This window comes from Brachyhypopomus gauderio, chromosome 1, assembly GCF_052324685.1.
Source record: "Brachyhypopomus gauderio isolate BG-103 chromosome 1, BGAUD_0.2, whole genome shotgun sequence".
NCBI lineage: Eukaryota > Metazoa > Chordata > Actinopteri > Gymnotiformes > Hypopomidae > Brachyhypopomus > Brachyhypopomus gauderio.
This window is the reverse complement of record NC_135211.1, coordinates 26,591,476-26,613,988: the sequence shown is the minus strand read 5'-3', so window position 1 is coordinate 26,613,988 and position 22,513 is coordinate 26,591,476. Positions and strand designations below refer to the sequence as shown.

Here is a 22,513-nt window from a genome sequence, read left to right as displayed (position 1 = left end):
TAACATATCACTGTATAAGTCTAAACTCTGTATAAGTCATCTCCCATGCCACTGGACACTTTACACACACAAAAGCACCTCATGTATTATACATGGGTCACTTACACACGTTTACACACTTTATACATAGGTTTATTTTATTCTATTATTATTATTTTTAATTACAATTTTTTTAAAATAAATATTTATGTTGCTGTTATTTTGGGGTATAACTGGGACCTTAAGTATTCAATTTTATTCCACCTCATGCACAACATGATGCGAATGACAATAAAGAATCATTGAAACCTTGAGGTCTTGTATCTGGTCACCAAATCCAGAGTCACTTTTGATTTATATAGTGCCTTTACAGGGAGGGTCCATGTGGCTGTGTGGTATTTACAGTACATGCATGTTAACCATATGCAGTAGCATGTTCAATAGAACCCGGAGCCAATTTGCAGAGTATATAACAGTGAAGATCACATTAATCAACAAGATACATTTTGTCTGTACACTTTTGCGCAATAAGTTTTTGAAAGAGATCAGAGCAACATTTGCTATCATCAAAGGAATAAAGGTGGTGAACTGCAGGGCAGAAGGGAGACAGAATGGAGAATTTAAAGTAAAAATGCCAGTGGTCTCACCTAAACAGGACTGTATGAAAGTGGAGGTGATGTAGCAGGCAGGATGCCGGTGTCCGTGGATCAGAGTCCTGAAAGCCCGCTGTGTCAATGAAAGGACTGAATAGATTGCAAAAAGTGGTGCATATTAGAGGAGCACATACGTAGGGCTTCACCTAGATGCTCTCATGCAGGAACATTGTTGTGCTCTAGCATCAGGGGCGAAAACTCGTAAAACTGATCAAAACACAGGAAGCTTTAAAAGTGACATAAGCACGTGAGAGATGGAAAATGGAGACTGAGAACTTGGCTGGACTGAAGACCTGCTGTGCACCTTTGATTTGACCCAGGGATGCAAGAAGAGAATAATGATTCCCATGATGGTGATATTTCATACAACTCTCAATAACCCTTTTACCTTAACTTGCACACTGTTCAAATTTAGGACAATGAAGTCTATCAAAAAACAGCAAAGGAATATAAATGCCAGGACAAAATTGCTGCATATCTTCCTTATGAGGCACTTCAAAAAGAATAACTTATTTATTCACACTTGGGGTAAAAACATTCTGTTGTCACTGATGTATACAAGCAGTGCTCAAAAGAGTCACAACTGTGGTACTTGTTAGTGACATCGGTCAGGCCTTTGAGGAACGATGCTATCTGTCACAGTGTTATTAAAGGACTAGCGTCATTTTGGGTATCTTTCTCAATGGGTCAGCTCTTAACAGACTGGCTCGATATAGGTAGGGTATGCAAACAGAAAGAAGAGTTCACAATATTTGCTTTGGACAGGAGTGACCAAGCTCCTTCTGAAGAGAACTTTGTGTGGTACCTCACCAAGTCCAGGATGTTATATCACAATAAAGCAGGAAATGCAAATCCATTTCTGACTGATACAGTTATATAATTATGTAACTGTCACGTATGACCGTGCCCCCCTCCGTTAGCTGTCACTCCAAACTCCCTCGTGTCTGTGTTTCGTACCTGTTTACCCCGCCCGCTCGTTCGTCTCTGTGATTACCTTGTTTGTTACCACGCCCCGTGTTATTACCGTCACCTGCCCCTCGTTAGATTCCTTGTATTTAAGCCCCTGAGTCTCCCTTGTCCTTTGTCTGGTATTTTGTGTGATTGATTTGGATGTTTGACTGTTTGCTCATCGTATACCTGGCCGTAGTGTGTTCTTGTTTTTGATTCTTTTCTGTACTCGTGTTCCCCTGTCGTTGTTATGCCCGTGTTTGCGTGTTATACGGACTGCCCTCCTGTTATTGACCCTGCCTGGCTAAGCGACGACGATGATGGTAACTCCTTTAATAAATCTCGCTCTTCTCAGCGATTGTGTCCGTCTCCTCGCTCCGTGGCGCGAGCCACGTTACATAATACCAGACCTTACAAGGACACAGCGAGAGAGCGAGACTCTGGTAAGTTCAATCGCTGTAATGAGATGTTGGCTGGTTTAATTCGGTTCGACTCTCCGGTATTACAGCGTGAACGAACCAGAGACAGGAATTCCCCTTGCGCTGTGGGTACAGGGGAGTCTCGTCGCTGTAAAAACAAGGCGAAATCACTTTCGGTTTCTAGCTTTAGCGACGAGCTCCCTGATAAGCGCTACGTGTCTGCCCGACTCGACACACGCTACAGGGAGGAGCAACCTGTAGCGCGAGATTCGGGTAGACGGAATGAATGTGCAGACGAGCGTTGGCTTGGCTCTCGGTTGGCTTTCAAAAGCCATTGTGAGCTCCCGATACCTCCGACGAGGTGGAGTCACAATGAAAGCCACCGAGAAGCAGTTGTGTCTGTATGTTCTTCCAGGCGCAGACCAGACCGGGGAAGGAAGACCACGCCCCCGGTTCAGAGCCCCGCCGCCACAGCGCATGACATCGTCGTCCTCCCGGAAGCCGCTCCCCGAAGGCCCCCCAAGAAATTTTTGGGGGGGAGTACTAGCCACTCAACCCAGGAGTGGCCGGCTCGGACCCCCGGTGACGTCAGTATGGCGGACACGCCCCCCGAGGACGTCAGTATGGCGGACACGCCCCCCGAGGACGTCAGTATGGCGGACACGCCCCCCGAGGACGTCAGTATGGCGGACACGCCCCCCGAGGACGTCAGTGCGGCGACTCCGCCCCCCGAGGACGTCAGTGCGGCGACTCCGCCCCCCGAGGACGTCAGTGCGGCGACTCCGCCCCCCGAGGACGTCAGTGCGGCGACTCCGCCCCCCGAGGACGTCAGTGCGGCGACTCCGCCCCCCGAGGACGTCAGTGCGGCGACTCCGCCCCCCGAGGACGTCATGTCACGTCTGCGGCCTGTTCCCGCGATCCCGAGGAGGTCGTCCACGCCGGTTCCTGTCCCCGCTGCCCGTCGGCAGTCCACGCCGGCTCCTGTTCCCGCTGCCCGCCTGCCGGCTCCTGTCCCCGCTGCCCGCCAGCGGACCTCGCCTGTCCCCGCTGCCCGCCAGCGGACCTCGCCTGTCCCCGCTGCCCGCCAGCGGACCCCGCCTGTTGCCCTTGGGACTGTGCTGCCCCCTGTTGGGCATGGACTTTGTGTTCCCCCTGCTCCGCCATGTGCCTCCTATGTTCCGTTGCCCGTGTTCCCCTTGCTCCCTGGTCCCATCCCTGGTTTTGTTTTGGTCCCTGTCCCCGTGGTTGTGTCTGTTCGTGTCCATGTTCCTGTTCCTGTGTCTGTTTCCTGTGGTGTCATCTCTGTCCCTGTCCCCATGTCTGTTCCCCAAGTTGTCACCCACCTTGTGCCAGTGCCTGTCTCCGTTGTTCATGGTGTCTTTGCCTCTGTGTTTGCCTCCGCCCTGTCCCCTGGCCCCGCTCCCGTGTCTGTTCCCGGTCCTGTCTCGTCTGGCCCTGCCCCTATTCCTCGCCCTGGCCCTGTCGGGTCTCATTGTGTCCCCTGTTCTGCCCAGTCCCTACCCGGCTCCTGGCCAGGCTCTGCTCCCCTGTCTCCAGTCCCTGCCATGCCCCTGGTCCCTTGTCCTGTGTCCCGTGGTCCCCTGCCCTGTCTGCCCTTGCGTGCCCCGGAGTGGCACGCCTTGAGGGGGAGTACTGTCACGTATGACCGTGCCCCCCTCCGTTAGCTGTCACTCCAAACTCCCTCGTGTCTGTGTTTCGTACCTGTTTACCCCGCCCGCTCGTTCGTCTCTGTGATTACCTTGTTTGTTACCACGCCCCGTGTTATTACCGTCACCTGCCCCTCGTTAGATTCCTTGTATTTAAGCCCCTGAGTCTCCCTTGTCCTTTGTCTGGTATTTTGTGTGATTGATTTGGATGTTTGACTGTTTGCTCATCGTATACCTGGCCGTAGTGTGTTCTTGTTTTTGATTCTTTTCTGTACTCGTGTTCCCCTGTCGTTGTTATGCCCGTGTTTGCGTGTTATACGGACTGCCCTCCTGTTATTGACCCTGCCTGGCTAAGCGACGACGATGATGGTAACTCCTTTAATAAATCTCGCTCTTCTCAGCGATTGTGTCCGTCTCCTCGCTCCGTGGCGCGAGCCACGTTACAGTAACATTTCCTCAAGATGGCTTAATAAGTAACAAACACTGTTATATATAGTAGTAACAACATCTGCATATACATACACATCATTATATATAAACATTCTCTCTATCTATCTATCTATCTATCTATCTATCTATCTATCTATCTATCTATATATATTTTAATATTTAATAATTATTTTTTAATTATTAATTAATATTTAATAATATTTAATTTTAACCAGGGATACCCAACAATTATGGTGGGCGCTATATATATATATATATATATATATATATATATATATATATATATATATATATATATATATATATATATATATAAAATATATATATATATATATTATATATATATATTAAAAGTTAAAAGTTTGAAGGTTAAAGAGCCTACACACACACGCACGCACGCACGCACACACACACCAGACAGTTCTCCATATGCTGGCAGTGCAAAGGCACCTCAGAGACAAACCAGGACATAGCGGAGACATGCAAGACACCAGGAGACATAGCCCACATAGAATGCAATCAAGTGGCTGGCAAAGTGTCCAGATACAGGTTGTCACCATGGTAATGGTGAAGCACCCAGACGTAGTAGTGGAGGGTAAACAACAGAAGAGGGCCATAGTGATGGATGGAGCAGGCCCAATAAACATCAGGAACAAGGACCACAGAAAGCCAAGAGCTGAGAGGAGTTAGATAAGATGTGTAAGGTGAAGGCAACAGTGGGTCCCATAATCTGAGCACTAGGGCCTGTGACCCCTTAACTATGAGAATGAACCCAGAAGAGTCCTGGGAACAACATTAAAGATCTCCACCCAGAAGAGTCCTGAATCTCTCTCTCTCTCTCTCTCTCTCTCTCTCTCTCTCTCTCTCTCTCTCTCTCTCTCTCTCTCATTAACACAAATGTCAAATCAGGCAATCACATGTCAGCAACTTGGCCAAGACGATCTGCTGAAGTTCAAACCGAGCATCAGAATGGGGAAAAAATGTGATTTAAGTCACTTTGCTGTTGCCAGACAGGCTTGTCCGAGTATTTCAGAAACTGCTAATCTACTGGGAATTTCACACAGAGAGAATGGTCCGATTTACCATTTACAGAGTATGGTCCGAAAAAGAGAAAATATCCAGTGAGCGGCAGTTTTGTGGGCGCAAAGACCTTGTTGATGCCAGAGGTCAGGGGAGAATGGCCAGACTGGTTTGAGCTGATAGAACGACAACAATAACTCAAATAACCAGTCGTTACAACTGAGGCATGCAGAAGAGCATCCCTGAATGTACAACATGTCAAACCTTGAGGCAGATGGGCTACAGCAGCAGAAGACCACACCAGGTGACACTCCTGTCAGCTAAGAACATGAAACTGAGGCTACAACTCCCATAGTGGCTCTGAGGTTCACTAATCCCTGGCCCCACCTGCGTCCACTTAGAGTCCAGTCTCAGAGTGCTGGATTTGGGATGAACCCTCCGTGCGTTGTGAGGAGTTTCCTAATCTTGATGTCAGTGGCTTCTGTCTTTTGGTGAGCTTATTATACCAGCTGGATATCTGATGACTGGTTGAGTGTAGGTGTTGATCTCACTTTCCTCATTTGGCTGACCTCTCAGGACCTGCCTCACTCTTTGTAGCTATTTGATAGCAGCTATTGGCTGGACAGCTGAGTGGGTTATGCCACTGCCTTCAGTACAGGAGGTTGAGAGATCAAATCTGAACGTGCCCATCCCTCAGGCAAGATCCTTTACACAAACTCACTGATACTGAGAGCCACACTGCACATAGCTCTGGTCAACAAGGTCTGTGTCAGATGCTGCAGTTGAAAAGTGGGCTACTAGAACAAAAACTAGACACTTGTGAGCAAGAGAGGAGAACAGAGGACTGTTGGAATACTACAACATGAGCAGCCCCGGTATATATGTGACAGGGTACATGTGGAAGAGGTAGGATATATACATACATGACCTTGTGTATGAGCTAATGAGCTATATATATATGAGCTAATGAGCTATATATATATATATATATATATATCTACCCATGCTTATGGGCCGGCAGCTAGTGCCAATCCACTGAGCGAAGAGATTGGTCAACTTGTCTGATAGAGCTGTGCTGACCTTGTCTCGGTTGCACTCAGAGTAGTTTGGTGGCGAGTCTTGCCCTGGGCTGCATCAGTGCTTGACCCAGCGTCAGCAGCATTAGCAAACAGGTGTTTTGTGTTTAAATGGTACTTTAGACTGGTAAAACTCCTACAATAAACTAATTCCGCGTTGCATAAGGTGCAACAATTTTAGTCTTGTCAATGTCTCCATTAGGAAGCTTCTTAAAAATGAATTTTCCATGAAGCAAACCTGGCGGCTTCGTGGCTGCATCCATATAAGCACACGTGTGATTCGTTGTGGTCTTTGTAATTCACAGGTTTGAAAACTCGTTCTTGCCCCCTACTGTACAATTTGGTTAGGAATACACCCGAGCTAAACTATCAAGGTGAAAGTCAGCTTACCTATGTAGCTCATTGCCTTTTATATACAGATGCACACATACACACACAAATACACACACACCACACACACACACAAATACACACACACATACACACACACACACACACACACACACACACACACACACACACACACACACACACACACATATATATATATATATATATATATATATATATATATATATATATATATATATATATATATATATATATCAGGATTTTGCATAGGCTTCTTGGATTGTGTTGATTCCACTCATTTTACCTGGATTGCACTAATTAGAAAATCTATCTATATATATATATAAATATCTCCATCCATACATGTGTATTCGTTTAGTATATTCTTTGTCATGTTTATGCTTTGGTTCCATAGTTCACATATCTGTTAGTCTTAATCGCTCATGTCTTCTCTGTTTAATCGGTTGAGTTTATATGTGTGTGTTTCCCGGTACTCTCGTGACTCCCCTTTACCTAAGTTATCCGTTCATGTTCAGTGTCTCACTTAAATTATTTAAATAAATTCCACATTTCTGCATTTGCGTTTACCCGCCTCCGTTGATCGTTACAGTAATAATAATAGATGTGATGGACGTAGCAGACCCAACTGATAGAGACATACAATGGAAGCTGAAAAATAACTGGAACTGAAAGAGGAAATAGAGAGAATATGGAGTGGTAACAGGAACGTTGTCCCAGGGTGATGGAGCTCTAGAGACTGTGACCCCTGTGCTGGAAAAGTGGCTCCAACCGACCCCAGGAATGACAACAGGGCAGTCGTGCAACAGCTAATGTGTGTTCACGCTTACAGGCCTTTGTTAGGAAAGGCGTGACTACCGAATGGGGAGACAGGCACAGCTGGTGAAGGACCTCTGTCCATAATGTCCTGTCCTCTGTCTGTCTATTCACAACTGAAAAAAACCCACATCTCACACCCACAACACAACTCTACCAGAGGTTCACAGTTGAGAAACTGCATCCTGGGGTCACCAAGCCCACAAAACCACAGTCAGACCTCCATAAACACAGCCTACATTCCATAAACACCATCTCCATAAACACCAACATCATAAACAACATCTCCATGAATGCCACCTCCATGCCATAAACACCACCTCCATACACACTATCTCCATAAACACCACCTCCATCAACAGCATTTCCATATTATAATAGGAGCTATAGGAGGTTGGCCATGAGAAAGCCTCCACTTTGCGCCATCAGTATTTGCAAAACACCACTGGAACTTTGACCAGAGCTGAATTCAATGGCCAGATTAAATTAATATTGAGGTTCTGTGTCAGGAACAGCACATGATACCCGTGTGATGCGGTTCACCTGTCGCTCATCGCCCCTCCCCTTTGCTACTATTTAAGCTTCCTCCTCTCTTCCGGGTTGCGAAGTATTGTTGCCATGCCACATACCAAGCGTTTTCTCAGTGTTACTGCTCTCCCGTGTACCGACCTCTGCTCTCCTCCTAGACCTCGTCCCCTGCCTAGTCCCTTTGTACCTCCTGGCTTCTGTCTCATCGGTGTGACCCTGGACTGTCCTGACTACGATCATATCACTCCTGCACTACACCCCCTGAACAGAGTTACTCGCCTGTTTGATCACTCCGTAATTGCTGTTTCAATAAAAGCGGCTATTATCCGCACTTGGATCCTTGTCTGCCTGATCAGTACGTTACATAATACTTCGCCTTATACAACGGATCCAGCGGACGTACCTGCACTCCTGGCTCAGCAAGGACATACCATCGCCGTACTCCAAGGAGAGGTTCGACAGCTTATCGTGGCTATGAACGTCCAGGCCATCCAGTCAGTTCAATATCAGGCTGCTGTAGCCGCCGCTCCGCCCGTCTTTCCTCCCTGTATTCCTGTAGCAGTACCGGAGCGGTATGACGGCTCTCCGGAACGTTGTCAGAACTTTTTAATGCAATGCTCCTTGTACTTCGAGCATCACCCTGCCCAGTTCCCTACCGAGAAGCACAGGATAGACTTCGTATTGACGCATCTCACTGGAGAGGCCGGTGCCTGGGGAACCGCCCTGTGGAACAGCAAAGACCAGTCTCTCGACTCTGAGGAGCAGTTCTCTGCGTTGTTCAAGTCGGTGTTCGACCACCCGGCAGCAGGTAGAGACGTGGGCACCCTGTTGTGCGAAATTCGTCAAGAGCAACGTAGCGCAGCGGATTACGCTCGAGAGTTCCGTACCCTGGCTGCCGGTAGCGGGTGGAGCGAACCAGCCCTCAAAACCGTGTTCCGTAAAGGATTAAGACAGGACTTACAAGTAGAGCTCGCCTGTCGCAGTGAAGAGCAGTCGCTGTCGGACTTCATTCAAACAGCTGTGAACGTCGACAAGCTGTTACTCGCCCACCGTCAGACGTCTTGTGGGAATCCACCCTCCTTCGCGTCGTATCGACAAGTCCTGCCATTGCCTAACACACCAGGAGAGGATTCGGAGCCTATGCAATTAGGCAGGACCCCGCTGTCCTCGCACGAAAGGTCTCGGCGTCTTCAGGAGAACCTCTGCCTGTACTGCGGTGAGAGCGGCCACTTCCGTGTTCGTTGCCCAGTTCGCCCAGCTCGCGCTGGAGAGGAGAGCCCCACCAGCAGACACATAAGCAACCCCGTTTTCTGCTTAGATCGTCACAATCAACTGAATGTGCCTGTGCAAGTCATCTGGGGTGGCATGTCCACTCACCTGTCAGCACTCGTAGACTCCGGGGCTGCAGGTAATATCCTAGATGTTGACATGGCCCGCCGATTACGTATTCCCACTACGTCAGTCAGTCCTCCCTTACGAGTTAACGCGCTGAATGGCCAACCTATAGGTGAGGGATTGATTACCCAGTGTACGGTGCCTATCACACTCCAGATAGGTCTGTTTCATACCGAGACTGTTCAGTTCCTGCTCCTGCCGTCGCCCCGTGATCCTGTTGTTCTCGGCTTTCCCTGGCTGTCTCTACATAACCCGGATATCTCCTGGAAAACTAGAGAAATCGCGAAATGGGGTTCTCACTGCTTCAAGCATTGCATATACTTACCTCTCCGGTCTTCGTCCATAGAAAGCCCCGATTCCCCTCTCGAAACTGCCGTTCCTGCTCAGTACCGGAATTACGCAGACGTCTTCTGTAAAGAAAGCGCAAGTCACCTGCCACCACACAGACCGGGGGACTGTGCTATTGATCTGCTGCCCGGCTCCCCACTCCCGCGCAAAACGAAACCATACGCTTTGTCCCGTCCTGAAGATTCGGCAATGGAAAAGTATATAGACGAGGCCCTTCAGAAGGGGTTTATCCGTCCCTCTACATCACCCGTAGCTGCAGGGTTCTTCTTTGTAGAGAAGAAGGATGGAGGGCTGCGTCCCTGTATAGACTATCGCTCCTTAAACGCTGTCACCTCCAAGTTCGTGTACCCCCTTCCGTTCATCTCTGCATCGCAAGAACGCCTCAGGGAGGCGCGTGTGTTCACCAAGTTGGACTTGCGGAGTGCATATAACCTGATTCGCATTCGTGAGGGGGACGAATGGAAAACTGCGTTTGTGACTGCCCGAGGCCACTACGAGTATCTTGTCATGCCGTATGGGCTTGCCAATAGCCCGTCTGTCTTCCAGGCTTTCATGGATGACATATTCCGTGACTTGATAGGGAAGTTTGTCATAGTTTACATAGACGACATCCTAATATATTCCACCTCCGTCGCGGACCATGTCCGACATGTCACTGCAGTGCTAGCCCGTCTACGGCAGCATCGCCTCTACGCCAAAGCGGAGAAATGCGAGTTTCATCGGACTTCCGTGACCTTCCTCGGTTGCACTTTATCCCCTGGGCAGATCTCCATGAACCTGGACAAGGTGTCGGCTGTCACGCAATGGCCTGTGCCTCGGACGAGAAAGGAACTACAGCGTTTCATCGGGTTTGCCAACTTCTATCGCCGCTTCATCAGGGGTTTTGGTTCGCTGGCCACTCCGCTCACCAACCTCCTTCGGGGTGGGCGGCATCTGCGGCTGGACTGGACACCCGAGGCTGATCGGGCGTTTTCGTTGCTTAAGGGGGCGTTCACCTCGGCGCCTATTCTGCATCTCCCTGATCCCCAAGTCCCTTTTGTGGTGGAGGTCGATGCCTCGGCGGTGGGTGTGGGAGCTATTCTCTCCCAACGCCAAGGAAACCCCCCTAAGTTGGTCCCTTGTGCCTTCTACTCCAAGAAACTACAACCGGCCGAACAAAACTACGACGTTGGTAACCGAGAACTTCTAGCGATAAAACTCGCTTTAGAGCAGTGGAGACACTGGTTAGAGGGGGCTGAACATCCGTTTGTCATCTACACAGACCATAAAAATCTGGAATACCTGAAGGAAGCCAAACGACTGAATCCCCGACAAGCCAGATGGGCATTGTTCTTCTCCCGGTTTCGATTCTCCGTTTCCTACCGGCCTGGTTCAAAGAACACTAAAGCAGATGCCCTGTCACGTATACATGAAAAGGATCCCACGGACAAAATACCGGAGTATGTACTGCCTCGCACCTGTTTCCTGGCTGCTGTTCGTTGGAACCTGCAAGGCGAATTGGAAAACGCTCTACACAGTGATCCCAGCCCTGACGACTGCCCAGAAGGAAAGCAGTATGTTCCTGTGTCGCTGAGAGGGCGCTTCCTACAGCTTGCACACGATACCGCAGGTACTGGTCACCCCGGAATCACACGCACTACACATCTCCTGTCACGGCGGTATTGGTGGGCGTCCCTGAAAGACGACGTGCGGGACTATATATTGGCGTGTAGCGTATGCGCTAAGAGTCGCACTCCTCGAACACTCCCTGTAGGGAAACTGTTACCGCTCTCGATTCCACGCCGTCCCTGGTCACACATAGCGATGGACTTTATCACTGACCTGCCCAAGTCCGAGGGGAATACAGTCGTTTTAGTCGTAGTTGACAGATTCTCAAAAATGTGTCGCTTGATTCCCTTTCCAGGGCTGCCCACTGCCATGGAAACAGCCCAAGCCGTTTTTACGTTCGTTTTCCGCGTCTTCGGGTTACCAGAAGATATTGTCTCAGATCGCGGAGTCCAATTCACCTCACAGTTGTGGAGACAGTTCTGCAAATTACTCGGGGTCGTAGTGAGCCTTACCTCCGGGTATCACCCTCAGTCTAACGGAGAAGTGGAAAGAGTGAATCAGGAAATAGGGGGATTCCTAAGGCGATACTGTGTCTCTCAATCCAGCTGGAGCAAGTACTTACCCTGGGCTGAATATGCCCGTAATTCACTTATGCATTCTTCCACCAAGATGACCCCATTCCAATGTGTATATGGCTATCAACCTGCTTTCTTTCCGTGGGACAATACGCCATCAGACGTCCCGGCGTTGGACGACTGGTTCAAGAACAGCGCGCGAACATGGGAGCGGGCCCACGTACACCTACGCCGTGCCTTGCATACTCGGAGGCTCCATGCTGACCGTCGCCGCCTGCCCACTCTGGTCTACCACCCAGGTCAGAGAGTGTGGTTGTCCACCCGTAACCTGAACCTGCGACAGAATTGTAAGAAGCTCAGCTCGAAGTACATCGGGCCCTTCAAGGTCCTGAGTCGAGTCAATGCAGTGTCCTATAAATTGCAGCTCCCTCCTCAGTATCGCATACATCCTGTCTTTCATGTTTCACTGCTTAAGCCTGTGTTTTACAGCCCCATGTCTGCTGCCACGCCGCTCGCCAAGCCACCAGAGCCGCTGGAGCTCGACGGTCGCCCTGCCTACCTCATTCAGGACATCCTGGAGTCCCGTCGACGTCGGGGTGGGCTTCAGTATCTCATTGAGTAGGAGGGCTATGGTCCCGAGGAACGGGCGTGGGTCCCCGCGCGGGATGTGCTAGACCCTCCTCTCATCGCTGAATTCCACGCTGCTCATCCTAACTTCCCTGCTCCCAGGCGTCGTGGCCGGCCCCCGTCTAACCGATCTGTTGCGGCTGGAGCCGCTCGTCAGAGGGGGGGTACTGTCAGGAACAGCACATGATACCCGTGTGATGCGGTTCACCTGTCGCTCATCGCCCCTCCCCTTTGCTACTATTTAAGCTTCCTCCTCTCTTCCGGGTTGCGAAGTATTGTTGCCATGCCACATACCAAGCGTTTTCTCAGTGTTACTGCTCTCCCGTGTACCGACCTCTGCTCTCCTCCTAGACCTCGTCCCCTGCCTAGTCCCTTTGTACCTCCTGGCTTCTGTCTCATCGGTGTGACCCTGGACTGTCCTGACTACGATCATATCACTCCTGCACTACACCCCCTGAACAGAGTTACTCGCCTGTTTGATCACTCCGTAATTGCTGTTTCAATAAAAGCGGCTATTATCCGCACTTGGATCCTTGTCTGCCTGATCAGTACGTTACATTCTGTAAAATATAGTGAGTTGTGAGGCTCATCTTGTTTCATATGGAATCTTGTTAGGATGCTTGGCAAATTTCTATCTATCAAATTTTAAGAAGATGGTAAATCAAAGTCTGTTTCTTACAGCAGACCCAGACTGGGTCAGAGCTGGATATTTCTGAAGAACAATGACCCAAAGGATACCTTCAGATCAACCTGAAATGTGTCACTGAATACAGAGTCAAGCTTTTGCTAGAGTCATGCTACTCCATTGACCTAAACTTTAAAGAGAACTCTAGTGAGCTCAAGAAGAGAGTTCTCAAGAGAAACACAAAGGATTCTGGAGAATTTCCTTTCCTTTACTGCCCAGCACCAAACCCCGCCTCCAGCCCCACCCACCTGCTCCAACCCACAATTTGCTTTCAGTAAATTATGTCTGAGCGATAAAAATATTACTGCATTACAATATTAATGGCACCCACCTGTTTTCAGTTTAGTGTTTTGATCATTTATTGATACCAAACATTACCATACATTATCTTTAACAGTGACAATTAGCTGACAATTCAACATTTAGCTTATGCTAGATTACCTTTACTTTACATTTACATTAACTTTACCTTTACATTTACATTTGCTTTACCTTTACCTTTGCTTTATCTTTACCTTTACCTTTACATTTACATTTGCCTTACCTTTACCTTTACCTTTACTTTACCTTTACCTTTACTTTACCTTTACATTTACCTTTACCTTTACTTTATCTTTACCTTTGTTACCTTTACCTTTGCTTTAACTTTACTTTTATTTTACCTCACCTTTACCTTTACTTTACTTTACTTTAGCTACCTTTACCTTTTGACTTTCCTGTATCTAACAAGTTGTCATATTCATTTAGTGAAACCTTTAGATCTTATTATAAATGCCTGAAAACTTTAAGGATCTGGAAATATTTTATATAAAGGAATGATCTCAGATTTAATTTGCTTTCTTTTTTCAGATTTCCCAGATGTGTTTTATATGATTTTTGTAATAGATTTATCTCCCTTAAAGGTTAGATTTCCCTCATATTTTCAACCAAAATTTCCAGCAGATAAATAACAAAGACATTTTTCATAGTCTTCCTCCCTCCCAGTTTTTACTAAAGGTAGCAATAACTCTGGATCCCCCTGCTGCGTGCATCACTACAGGTATTACTATGCAGTTGCACACACATTTCTACTACAGGAAAAAATTCAATAAACTTGTAGCCTGCCTCCAGTCATCAGCCATGATTGTTTTATTATTGTTGGTATCTGGTCTACGCTGGTATCTTTCCTGTGTCTGTGGCCTAATTTTTGCTTGGTGACTTAGCAAGAGGCCTACTGATTCTATACCAACGTCATGGTTCACAGAGCTGCAGGGCTTCCTAATATGATTAGCTAAAAATTGGCACTGAACCTGACCATGGAAAAAGTGATTTATGGGTATGTTTAACATTGGCAGGCAATTCCAGAAAAGCCTCTCGGTGACTGGGTGAACTGAGTGTGACCTGTCTGTCCCGTTATCCCCAGTGTGGTTTGGGAAGCCTCTGGACTTTCTGTGGGTGGGATTTAGACTTGTTCCCTGCTCTGATTACTCTGAGCAGCCCCACATGTACCACTGGATAGTATTAAGTTGGCCTCCTTGCTCTGAGTAGCTGCTGCTATCCATAATTCACATGCTAACACCTCTCTGCCCAACTCAGAGCTGGTTTATGCGTTGCTATTCCCACTGTAACTCTCCTAATAAAAAGGGCAGGGCTTTGGCCTGCTCAAATTAGTAATATAGTTTATTACTATTATTATTGTTGTTATTGTGATTATTAATATTATTATTGTTATTACTAATAGTAGTAATAATAATCATAGTAGTATGAGTACTGTTATATTTATTATTGTCACATAAGGATGAATTGCATGAAACAAATTATTACAGATTAATTTGAACAATTAATGATTGATTTGTAAAACTAATTATTAATTGAATGAATTATTATTATGTATTAATAATAAATAATAAAGCAGCCTCAAAAAATATTTTAAAGAAAATAATCCCTATATCGATGTATCATATAACAACTACATAACTAATTATTAACAATACTGTGGTGAGTATATACAGAGACTATATGTCAACAACAACAATAAAGTAAATGACCGTGTCTAGGCTATATATAGATGACACGCAATATACGAGGCTTCCTTTCTGACCCCCGCCATCTGCCGTCAAACAGCACCACAAAATGGCAAACTGCAGGCCAACCATGCAGGTGATTCAAGGTTACCGCGTGCCAACTGCTTCTGCTGACCCCCTAACAGGCACAGATGCAGGTCTTCTCTGCACGCACCTGTGCTTAAACCACCCTGCCCGAGGCTGACACACTGCTCTCCTGAGAGGAACTCGACGATCGCTTTAAGACGTCAGGAAAACAAAAGATTTAGACAAAAAGTTTGCGGATCAGGTGGTTTTTTTTGTGTTGCCAGACAAACACAATAGCCTACTGTTGTTGTAGTACAAAGACGCAGCTTGAAGTCTCCACGTCGTTGATGTAAAGACTGTCGACACGTTTAGTCTTCGCTGTGGCCCAGGCGATGCGTGGATGTTGAACACAAGTCTGTGTGTCCTGTTTGCTTCACGCGACGCCATCATTTCTGTTCCTCGTAGTCGTTACAGCTTGTAAATGTTATTGTTCCGTAACAGCGCACCGCTGACAGTTTGACCGCACCCGAAGCACAGACAAAAAAAGAATAATTCTTGTATTTAGTCATCTTTTAGTCATCTTTTAGTCATCCTTTTGACTGTTTGCTGAGAGATATATACATTGTTCTTCCCCTCGCTGTGTCAGTAGCTTGAAAACCTGCTAGTCTGAAATAGGACGGCTCAAATTGGAAACAGGCACATTAAATGGTAATAAGGAAGCCTCCTTTCAGATGGCACTCTCAGCACGTGTCAGTTCCACGCGGCACTGCTACGGGGCTCACAAGGCAGGCTTCTCTCCTCCTGGGGATTAGCAGCTAAGGAGCTAAAGAGGCAAACACACTCTAACACAAAGTCTTTACATCACCGCCTGGGCCGAGCAGCTATAGGAAGATGAAGGCAGTGAAATACTCTTCAAATGTCTCTGGTCATATTAGCCTGACAGCAGGCTAACCTGTGAAGATGTTTTAGTGCTTGTTCTCCATCACCAAGATGAGGAATTTTCCATTTTTATTTGTTACTCAGTTTTCACCCTCTTCCGTTTTGCAAGTTGCCTCAGTCCAGAGCAGAGACCAGAGGACGTAGAGGGTGATCCCCTACCACACTAAACGCAGCATCTCAAGCTGGTGCTCCATCACGGCCTCATCAGCTGCTGACACCGCAGCTACAGTATGTGTAGTGTGTGTATCTGTGACTGACCTGCTACGTCACTGCTCCACCCAGCATATGACCCTCATCCTTTAGCACTGGAGTAGGCCAGTGTAGCAGATGCTTGGACAAGAAATCTGCCTCAGTCTGGCCATGGGGAGATGTTTAGATGTTTAGTCTCTAATCTCTCTGGTGTTGAAACTCACGCCATTCAGTTTCTTTATAAACTATACAAACATTTTTGATGAAAGATATTGTGTTACTGACAGAAGTGCATCCTTGCTGTATTTCAGTTTTTATCCATCCATCCATCCATCCATCCATCCATCCATCCATCCATCCATCCATCCTTCCAGCCAGCCAGCCAGCCAACCAACCAACCTTTGTCCCATGCAGCTAAAGATAAAACCAAATCAAAGAAACATCCTCTCCCCAATGGGACATACTCACTTTCTCTTCACACCTCCATCCCTCTTTCTATTCACACCTCCATCCCTCCTTGGTCTCTTGTTTTTCACCCCTTCCTTTTCATTCAAGACTTTCACAAGTTTGAACTGCCAATGTTTGTACACAGACTGTTACAAAGTTGAATAGCCAAAGATGATACACGTAGACTTCTATAAGTAGGACAGTCAAACTGGTATACATAGACTTTTAAGCCCTCCTCCTCCCCCCACTGAAATGCAGTGATTTTGATAATTGCTCAATTTAAGCAACAACCATCACACCTCTATGTAAGAAAGCACAGTGCCATTTCCCGATTGACAACACTTATATGCCTGAGTCTGCTTTCAACCCTCTGTCCTCTTACAGAACCTGCTGCATTTGATTCTGCCTCTGTTTGCAAGATAGACTAAGACTTGGCATGAAGTTTCAACTGCTAACCTACAGCACAGAGCTATATTTCACATTGACAACACTTATCTGTCTAACCTTGTGATTCTTTTCTTTCATTCTCCCACCATCACATGGAAACTCACTAACCACTGGAGTTTCAAGAAATAAAGCTGTCAGATGATCTAAACATTAAACCGTTGTTATGAAGATGATAATGGAATTTCATACTGACGACTTGTCTGAATAAGGCTGCTCTAATTTGTCCTTCCATAAACGCACAATGATTTTGCCACTCTTCAAAATCATGAGGCACAATCTCCGACTCTTAGCCAGAAGTCCAGGTGCAGAGCTAGGAAACATGGCTTCAATTCAAGAGCTCTCACCAGTCCAGTCCTGTGACCTCTACATAATGTCATAAACAAATAGAGTCTTCTCCTCTGTCTCTCAATATTAACCCAGTAGGGCACAGTCTGTGTCTCTCCATAATGTGCACACGGCCAGTCACTAAAGGCACTAAAATTGGGTTCTATCTATGAATCAGTCAATTATGTCGAGAGATTTCTTTTTGACCTGCAACTGTTTCATACTGAAAGCACAGTGACAGTCCAGCACTGACATCCCTGAGAATGTTAAGCTACACACATCCAGTATCCTCCATTTTAATGCACTTGGACAGGGCTCTGGATGGCCAACGTAGAGTTGGTTCATAAAAATATCCCCTTTCTTGTTTTCATTCCCTTCTGAACAAAAATCACTCTGAACCTACGTACTGTAAATAAACAAGCTAACTGACTGTGTAGAGCATGGGACAGATTTGAAAACAATATATCAAAACTTGCTCAATATATGCGAACTTTGGCCATACAGAGCATTTGAATCCCGTCCAAACGTGTTGGCAGTCAGAGGCGAGCACACAGGCCTGTCTGAAGCAAGGGTCCAGGCAGCCAGGCACAGAGAGAGCTAGGGATTGTGGGCCAGCACAAGTCCTCCCCTGTGTTCTGCGGGTGAACGCTTGTCGCGTTGGCAGGCAGAGCGCAGCCCTGTGCTTGGCTCCTCACGGTCACCGCCCCCTCCATCGCTCCATCCCCCCCCGGCAGGGCCAGACCGGCAGGGCTGCGTTTGGGAGGCACCCACGCTATGACTGAAGCATGTCTCAAGCCCGTGTTCTAACTGTTATTAACATGCATGTTGCACAGTCATGTTGTTTAATGGCTACACATCTTAGTTGGATACTGTCTTCAGGTGAGTCTGAGGTTAAGTCTTCTCTGGAGAGATACTTACGTTCAGGGCTGTAAGCTGAAATTCAAGATAGAAAATTAAATAATTTTGAAAGAGCAAAATGAGTCATTAGGCTTATAGGGAAATGATTCTCTAATTCTACTGTATACACACACACACACACACACACACACACACACACACACACACACACACACACACACATGATTGTTAACTGCCAGTCAAAGTGCTAATCAAAGTTCAACCATTTGCTAAAGGGTGTCTTGCCTGTTCCTATATTGTGTATGTAACTATGTCACTTTTTACAAAGCCATTTTAATTGACAACTACATTAGAGGAATAATGTTGGGCAGCTGGAGTGGAGATTTGTGTGTCATTGTGCTGATGTTTAAAGTGCTCTATCTGAGCTAATCTCTACAATCAGAGTCCGCTTTTAACGTCCTCCCTCCGTTTAAGGTCGCGGAATCACAGATCATTTAAAGATTACAATTTTAATACATTCATTAAGTGAACTGTGTAATGTGTTGCATTTCTAAGGCTATGATATTTTAAATGTTGTATTCTTAAGGTTATGATATGGAAAGGACATTTTTCCAACAAAGAATGAAAGACTAATCGCATCAGATACGACCAAGAGAAGCAACCAGATAAAACGACAACAATAATCCAATATGCAATATGAGCTATGTTTGTGCCCCAAGCTATTAAACCAGAAATCCATCACATCTTGTTGATTGTATGTGACCTTTTATTCGCGTGTGAAATAAACAATGTGATTTCTAGCAAAAAACTGATTCTTTCACCTTTTACCCATTAAGATGACGAATGTCTCATTGAATCACTGCATTACAGTGTCTTCTCCATCATTAGATTGGTAAGATGGTTAAGATACACAGTTAAGGTACTGACTCTGGGGTGTACACTGTGTGATTATGTACAATACACTGTACAATATGTAATTAATTAATTGATAAGATGCATGTGATCAGCATGTATGAAAATTAAACAGTGTGGTGTGAACACATTGTTATGTTTGGCATCAAGTTATATCAAAATAACATGCCTCTAAAAGTTATGTGTGAATATTTTTCAGCATAACTGCATTTAAACACATCTTCAAGAAAATCCGTGCACACTATGCTGGAAAGAGATGTCCATACCAGTCATATGTTTAGCTTGTGTTTCATGTGTTTTGCTGAAAACAGGAGGGGGTGTGGTGCTCTGAAGGTTTCATTTGTGCATGTGCCAAGCCTTGGCCTCTAATTGGCTGCTAAATCCTGACAGACAGGGCTACACACGCCCCCGTGCTGCGTCTGGCGGGGTTGCATGTGCCCGAGAGCAGGCAGGCAGTTTTTTCAAGTCAACCGAATGCGCGCAGAGTTTCTGCTGGAGCTCGCCACGCGTCTCCACCGGCAGAGAGCAAGAGAGAGAGAGAGAGACATAGAGAGAGGGAGAGGGAGAGAGAAAAAGAGTCAGAGAGTGGGGGAGAGAGGGAGAGAGAGAGCGAGGGAGAGAGAACGCGAGAGAGCTTCTCTCCGCACAGCGGGTCCACATTTGCATGATGGCATCAGATCCGGGACTGCTACCTCTCCTGCTCTGGACTACATCCTTACAGGTACTGGGCTTCAGGGCACCGTCCAGCAACGAAGGTACGCGTCCAGTCCGTTGCTGTAAACTGTTTGGTTCTATTATAGCACATTGCATGTGGGGGCATGGGGCAGGCGAAGAGTGTGTGTGTGTGCGTGTGTGTGCATGTGTGCGTGTGTGTGTGTTTGTGTGTGTGTGTGAGAGTGGGTGTTAGGCGAGGAGTGTGTGTGTGTGTGTGTGCGGGGGGGGGGGGGGGTGGTATCATAGGGGTTAATGCCACTCTTAATGCACCATATGTACAGGGAGCAAACTTAATCTCAGAGCTGTTAGGTTCATATCTGTGTGCATCTATGTGTGTGTGTGTGAGAGAGAGAGAGAGATAGAGAGAGACAGAGAGAGAGAGAGAGAGAGAGAGAGAGAGAGAGAGGGGGAGACTGTGTGTATGTTTATGTTAAAGTTTCCCTGGAGCAATATGAACTCAATGGGATGCTTTTAGCATTAGAAATGTGCCTCTTCTTTTTTGCAAATGTTTGTGTGTGTGTATACATATGTGTGTATATGCGTGTGTGCACGTGTGTACATTTGTGTGTGCATGTACTGTAAGTGTTTGGGTACTTGTGCAGGTCATGACACCGCTGACCATTCAGACTGGTTACACACACACTGGTTACACACACACACACACACACAGACTGACACACACTGGTTACACACATATGCTGACACACATTGATTACACACACACACTGACACACACACTGGATACAGTGGTATATATGAAGCAGTCGGGGGAGAACACATTCCAGGTGGCTCACCAAGAGCATCACTGTCCTGACTCGACCCATTCAGTACACAACCATAAGCAGTGTACCTGTGTGATATAGGAGTGTTACCTGTTAGAGGTGTTCTATACCTGTGATATAGGAGTGTTACCTGTTAGAGGTGTTCTATACCTGTGTGATATAGGAGTGTTACCTGTTAGAGGTGTTCTATACCTGTGTCATATTGGAGTGTTACCTGTTAGAGGTGTTCTATACCTGTGTCATATAGGAGTGTTACCTGTTAGAGGTGTTCTATACCTGTGTGATATAGGAGTGTTACCTGTTAGAGGTGTTCTATACCTGTGTCATATAGGAGTGATATGTTCCAATCTTCAAAAAGTCCTTTTTTAGGAACTAGCTAATTCACTCAAATTGATAGCTTAATTTGGTAAGTCCCAGACAGCAGTATCTATTGTGTGGTCCAAAGCGTGCATCTTTACTGGTTCTGACAGGTTCTGATGCGGACTGGGCTTCACCTCCTGTGCCGGTGTGTTGGTCAGCGTGCGGTTCTGCTGTCGGTGGAGGCGGGGATGTGGGGCGTTGCGTGTGAGGGCCCTGGCTATGGGGTCTTCCGCTGCGCTGCACAAAGTGATCTCACACATTGCGTGCCTGTTTGCCCCCCCAACGAGCTGCCGAGTTCAGCTCAATACAACATGAGGAGGGCACTGAGGCACAGGGAGATGGATAGAGAGAGAGAGAGAGGGAGAGATAGAAACAGAGAGATAGAAACAGAAAGAGTGAGAGAGAGTGGAAGTGAGGGGCCAATGCCAGTCAGCCAGCCCTGTCTCTTTCGCTTTCTTCTTTCATCTAAAACTTAGACATTACAAAAGGCTGGAAAATTAAATCCTAAACAAGTTACTTATGACAACAAACGGCAGTGGCAAAACGCTGCCCCTCATATGCCTTCAGCACCTCGGCCACACAACAGCACCCTGGGAACTAACTAATGTTTGGCTCTTTCATCCTGAGCTCTTTCTGCTCAAAGGGGCCTTTGAAATGACTGTAATGGTGGAATTTCACCTGAACTTGATTTATTCTACAGGATATAAAGGATAAAATCTACTTTAACCAATATTTGCTCTATTATTTGCTTTAAAAATACACAGACAGCAAGTAAAAAATAAACACAGTCAGTAAGTCCATCAGTAAATAACTCTGTATTTCCCTCCTGCACTAATGACAGAAACCATTTAAAAAATGGACATGAAAAATCGCTGGTAATAAACAATAAATAAAAAGCATTAAACAAGGAAAAGAAAATCACAGAAAACAAAGATCCTCTTCAAAAGGGATCACAACACAACACAGCACAGCACAACACAGCACAGCACAACACAACACTGCTCCACGTTTTTTCCAAATTAGCCCGACGGTCCGTGTAAGGCGAGAGGGATATGAGGAATGGTGGATGAAGGCCTGGGGGCTTAATGTCTTGAGAATATGGAGATTATGCTGAGAGTGAGTTCACAAGTTCAGCCGCGATGTTTCTGTTTGAGTTCTCATGAATTAATGATTAAAGAATCTCAATTAAAGAATCTCAATTAAAGAATCCCAGTGAATTGATACAATGGTGTGATATGACTATAGCTCACACTGTTCAATACTAACTGGGGCATTTTCATTTTTAACTGTTAAAAAAATTATAGAATTAATTTTGATTCGCATGCTGGGGCCCTTAGAAGTATTTAGAGATATGACAGGAGCATGCACG

At 46.4% G+C, this 22,513-nt stretch overlaps 1 protein-coding gene and 1 long non-coding RNA gene across 3 annotated transcripts in view; one reads left to right on the top strand and one right to left on the bottom strand.

Annotated features, from left to right (window-relative positions):
- LOC143514752 (uncharacterized) overlaps positions 1 to 15,709 on the bottom strand; it is a 51,764-nt gene extending 36,055 nt beyond the window's left edge. Inside the window, exon 1 of the long non-coding RNA XR_013130947.1 lies at positions 15,475 to 15,709. This is a non-coding gene — a long non-coding RNA (uncharacterized LOC143514752). The remainder of the gene's footprint in view (positions 1 to 15,474) is intronic.
- Positions 15,710 to 19,764: 4,055 nt separating this feature from the next.
- The window catches only part of epha8 (eph receptor A8), a 52,663-nt gene continuing 49,914 nt past the window's right edge, over positions 19,765 to 22,513 (top strand). For both annotated transcript variants that reach the window (XM_077006313.1, XM_077006305.1), the window contains exon 1: positions 19,765 to 20,043. In XM_077006313.1, the coding sequence (XP_076862428.1) occupies positions 19,953 to 20,043 (91 nt within the window). In that variant the 5' untranslated portion in view covers positions 19,765 to 19,952. The remainder of the gene's footprint in view (positions 20,044 to 22,513) is intronic.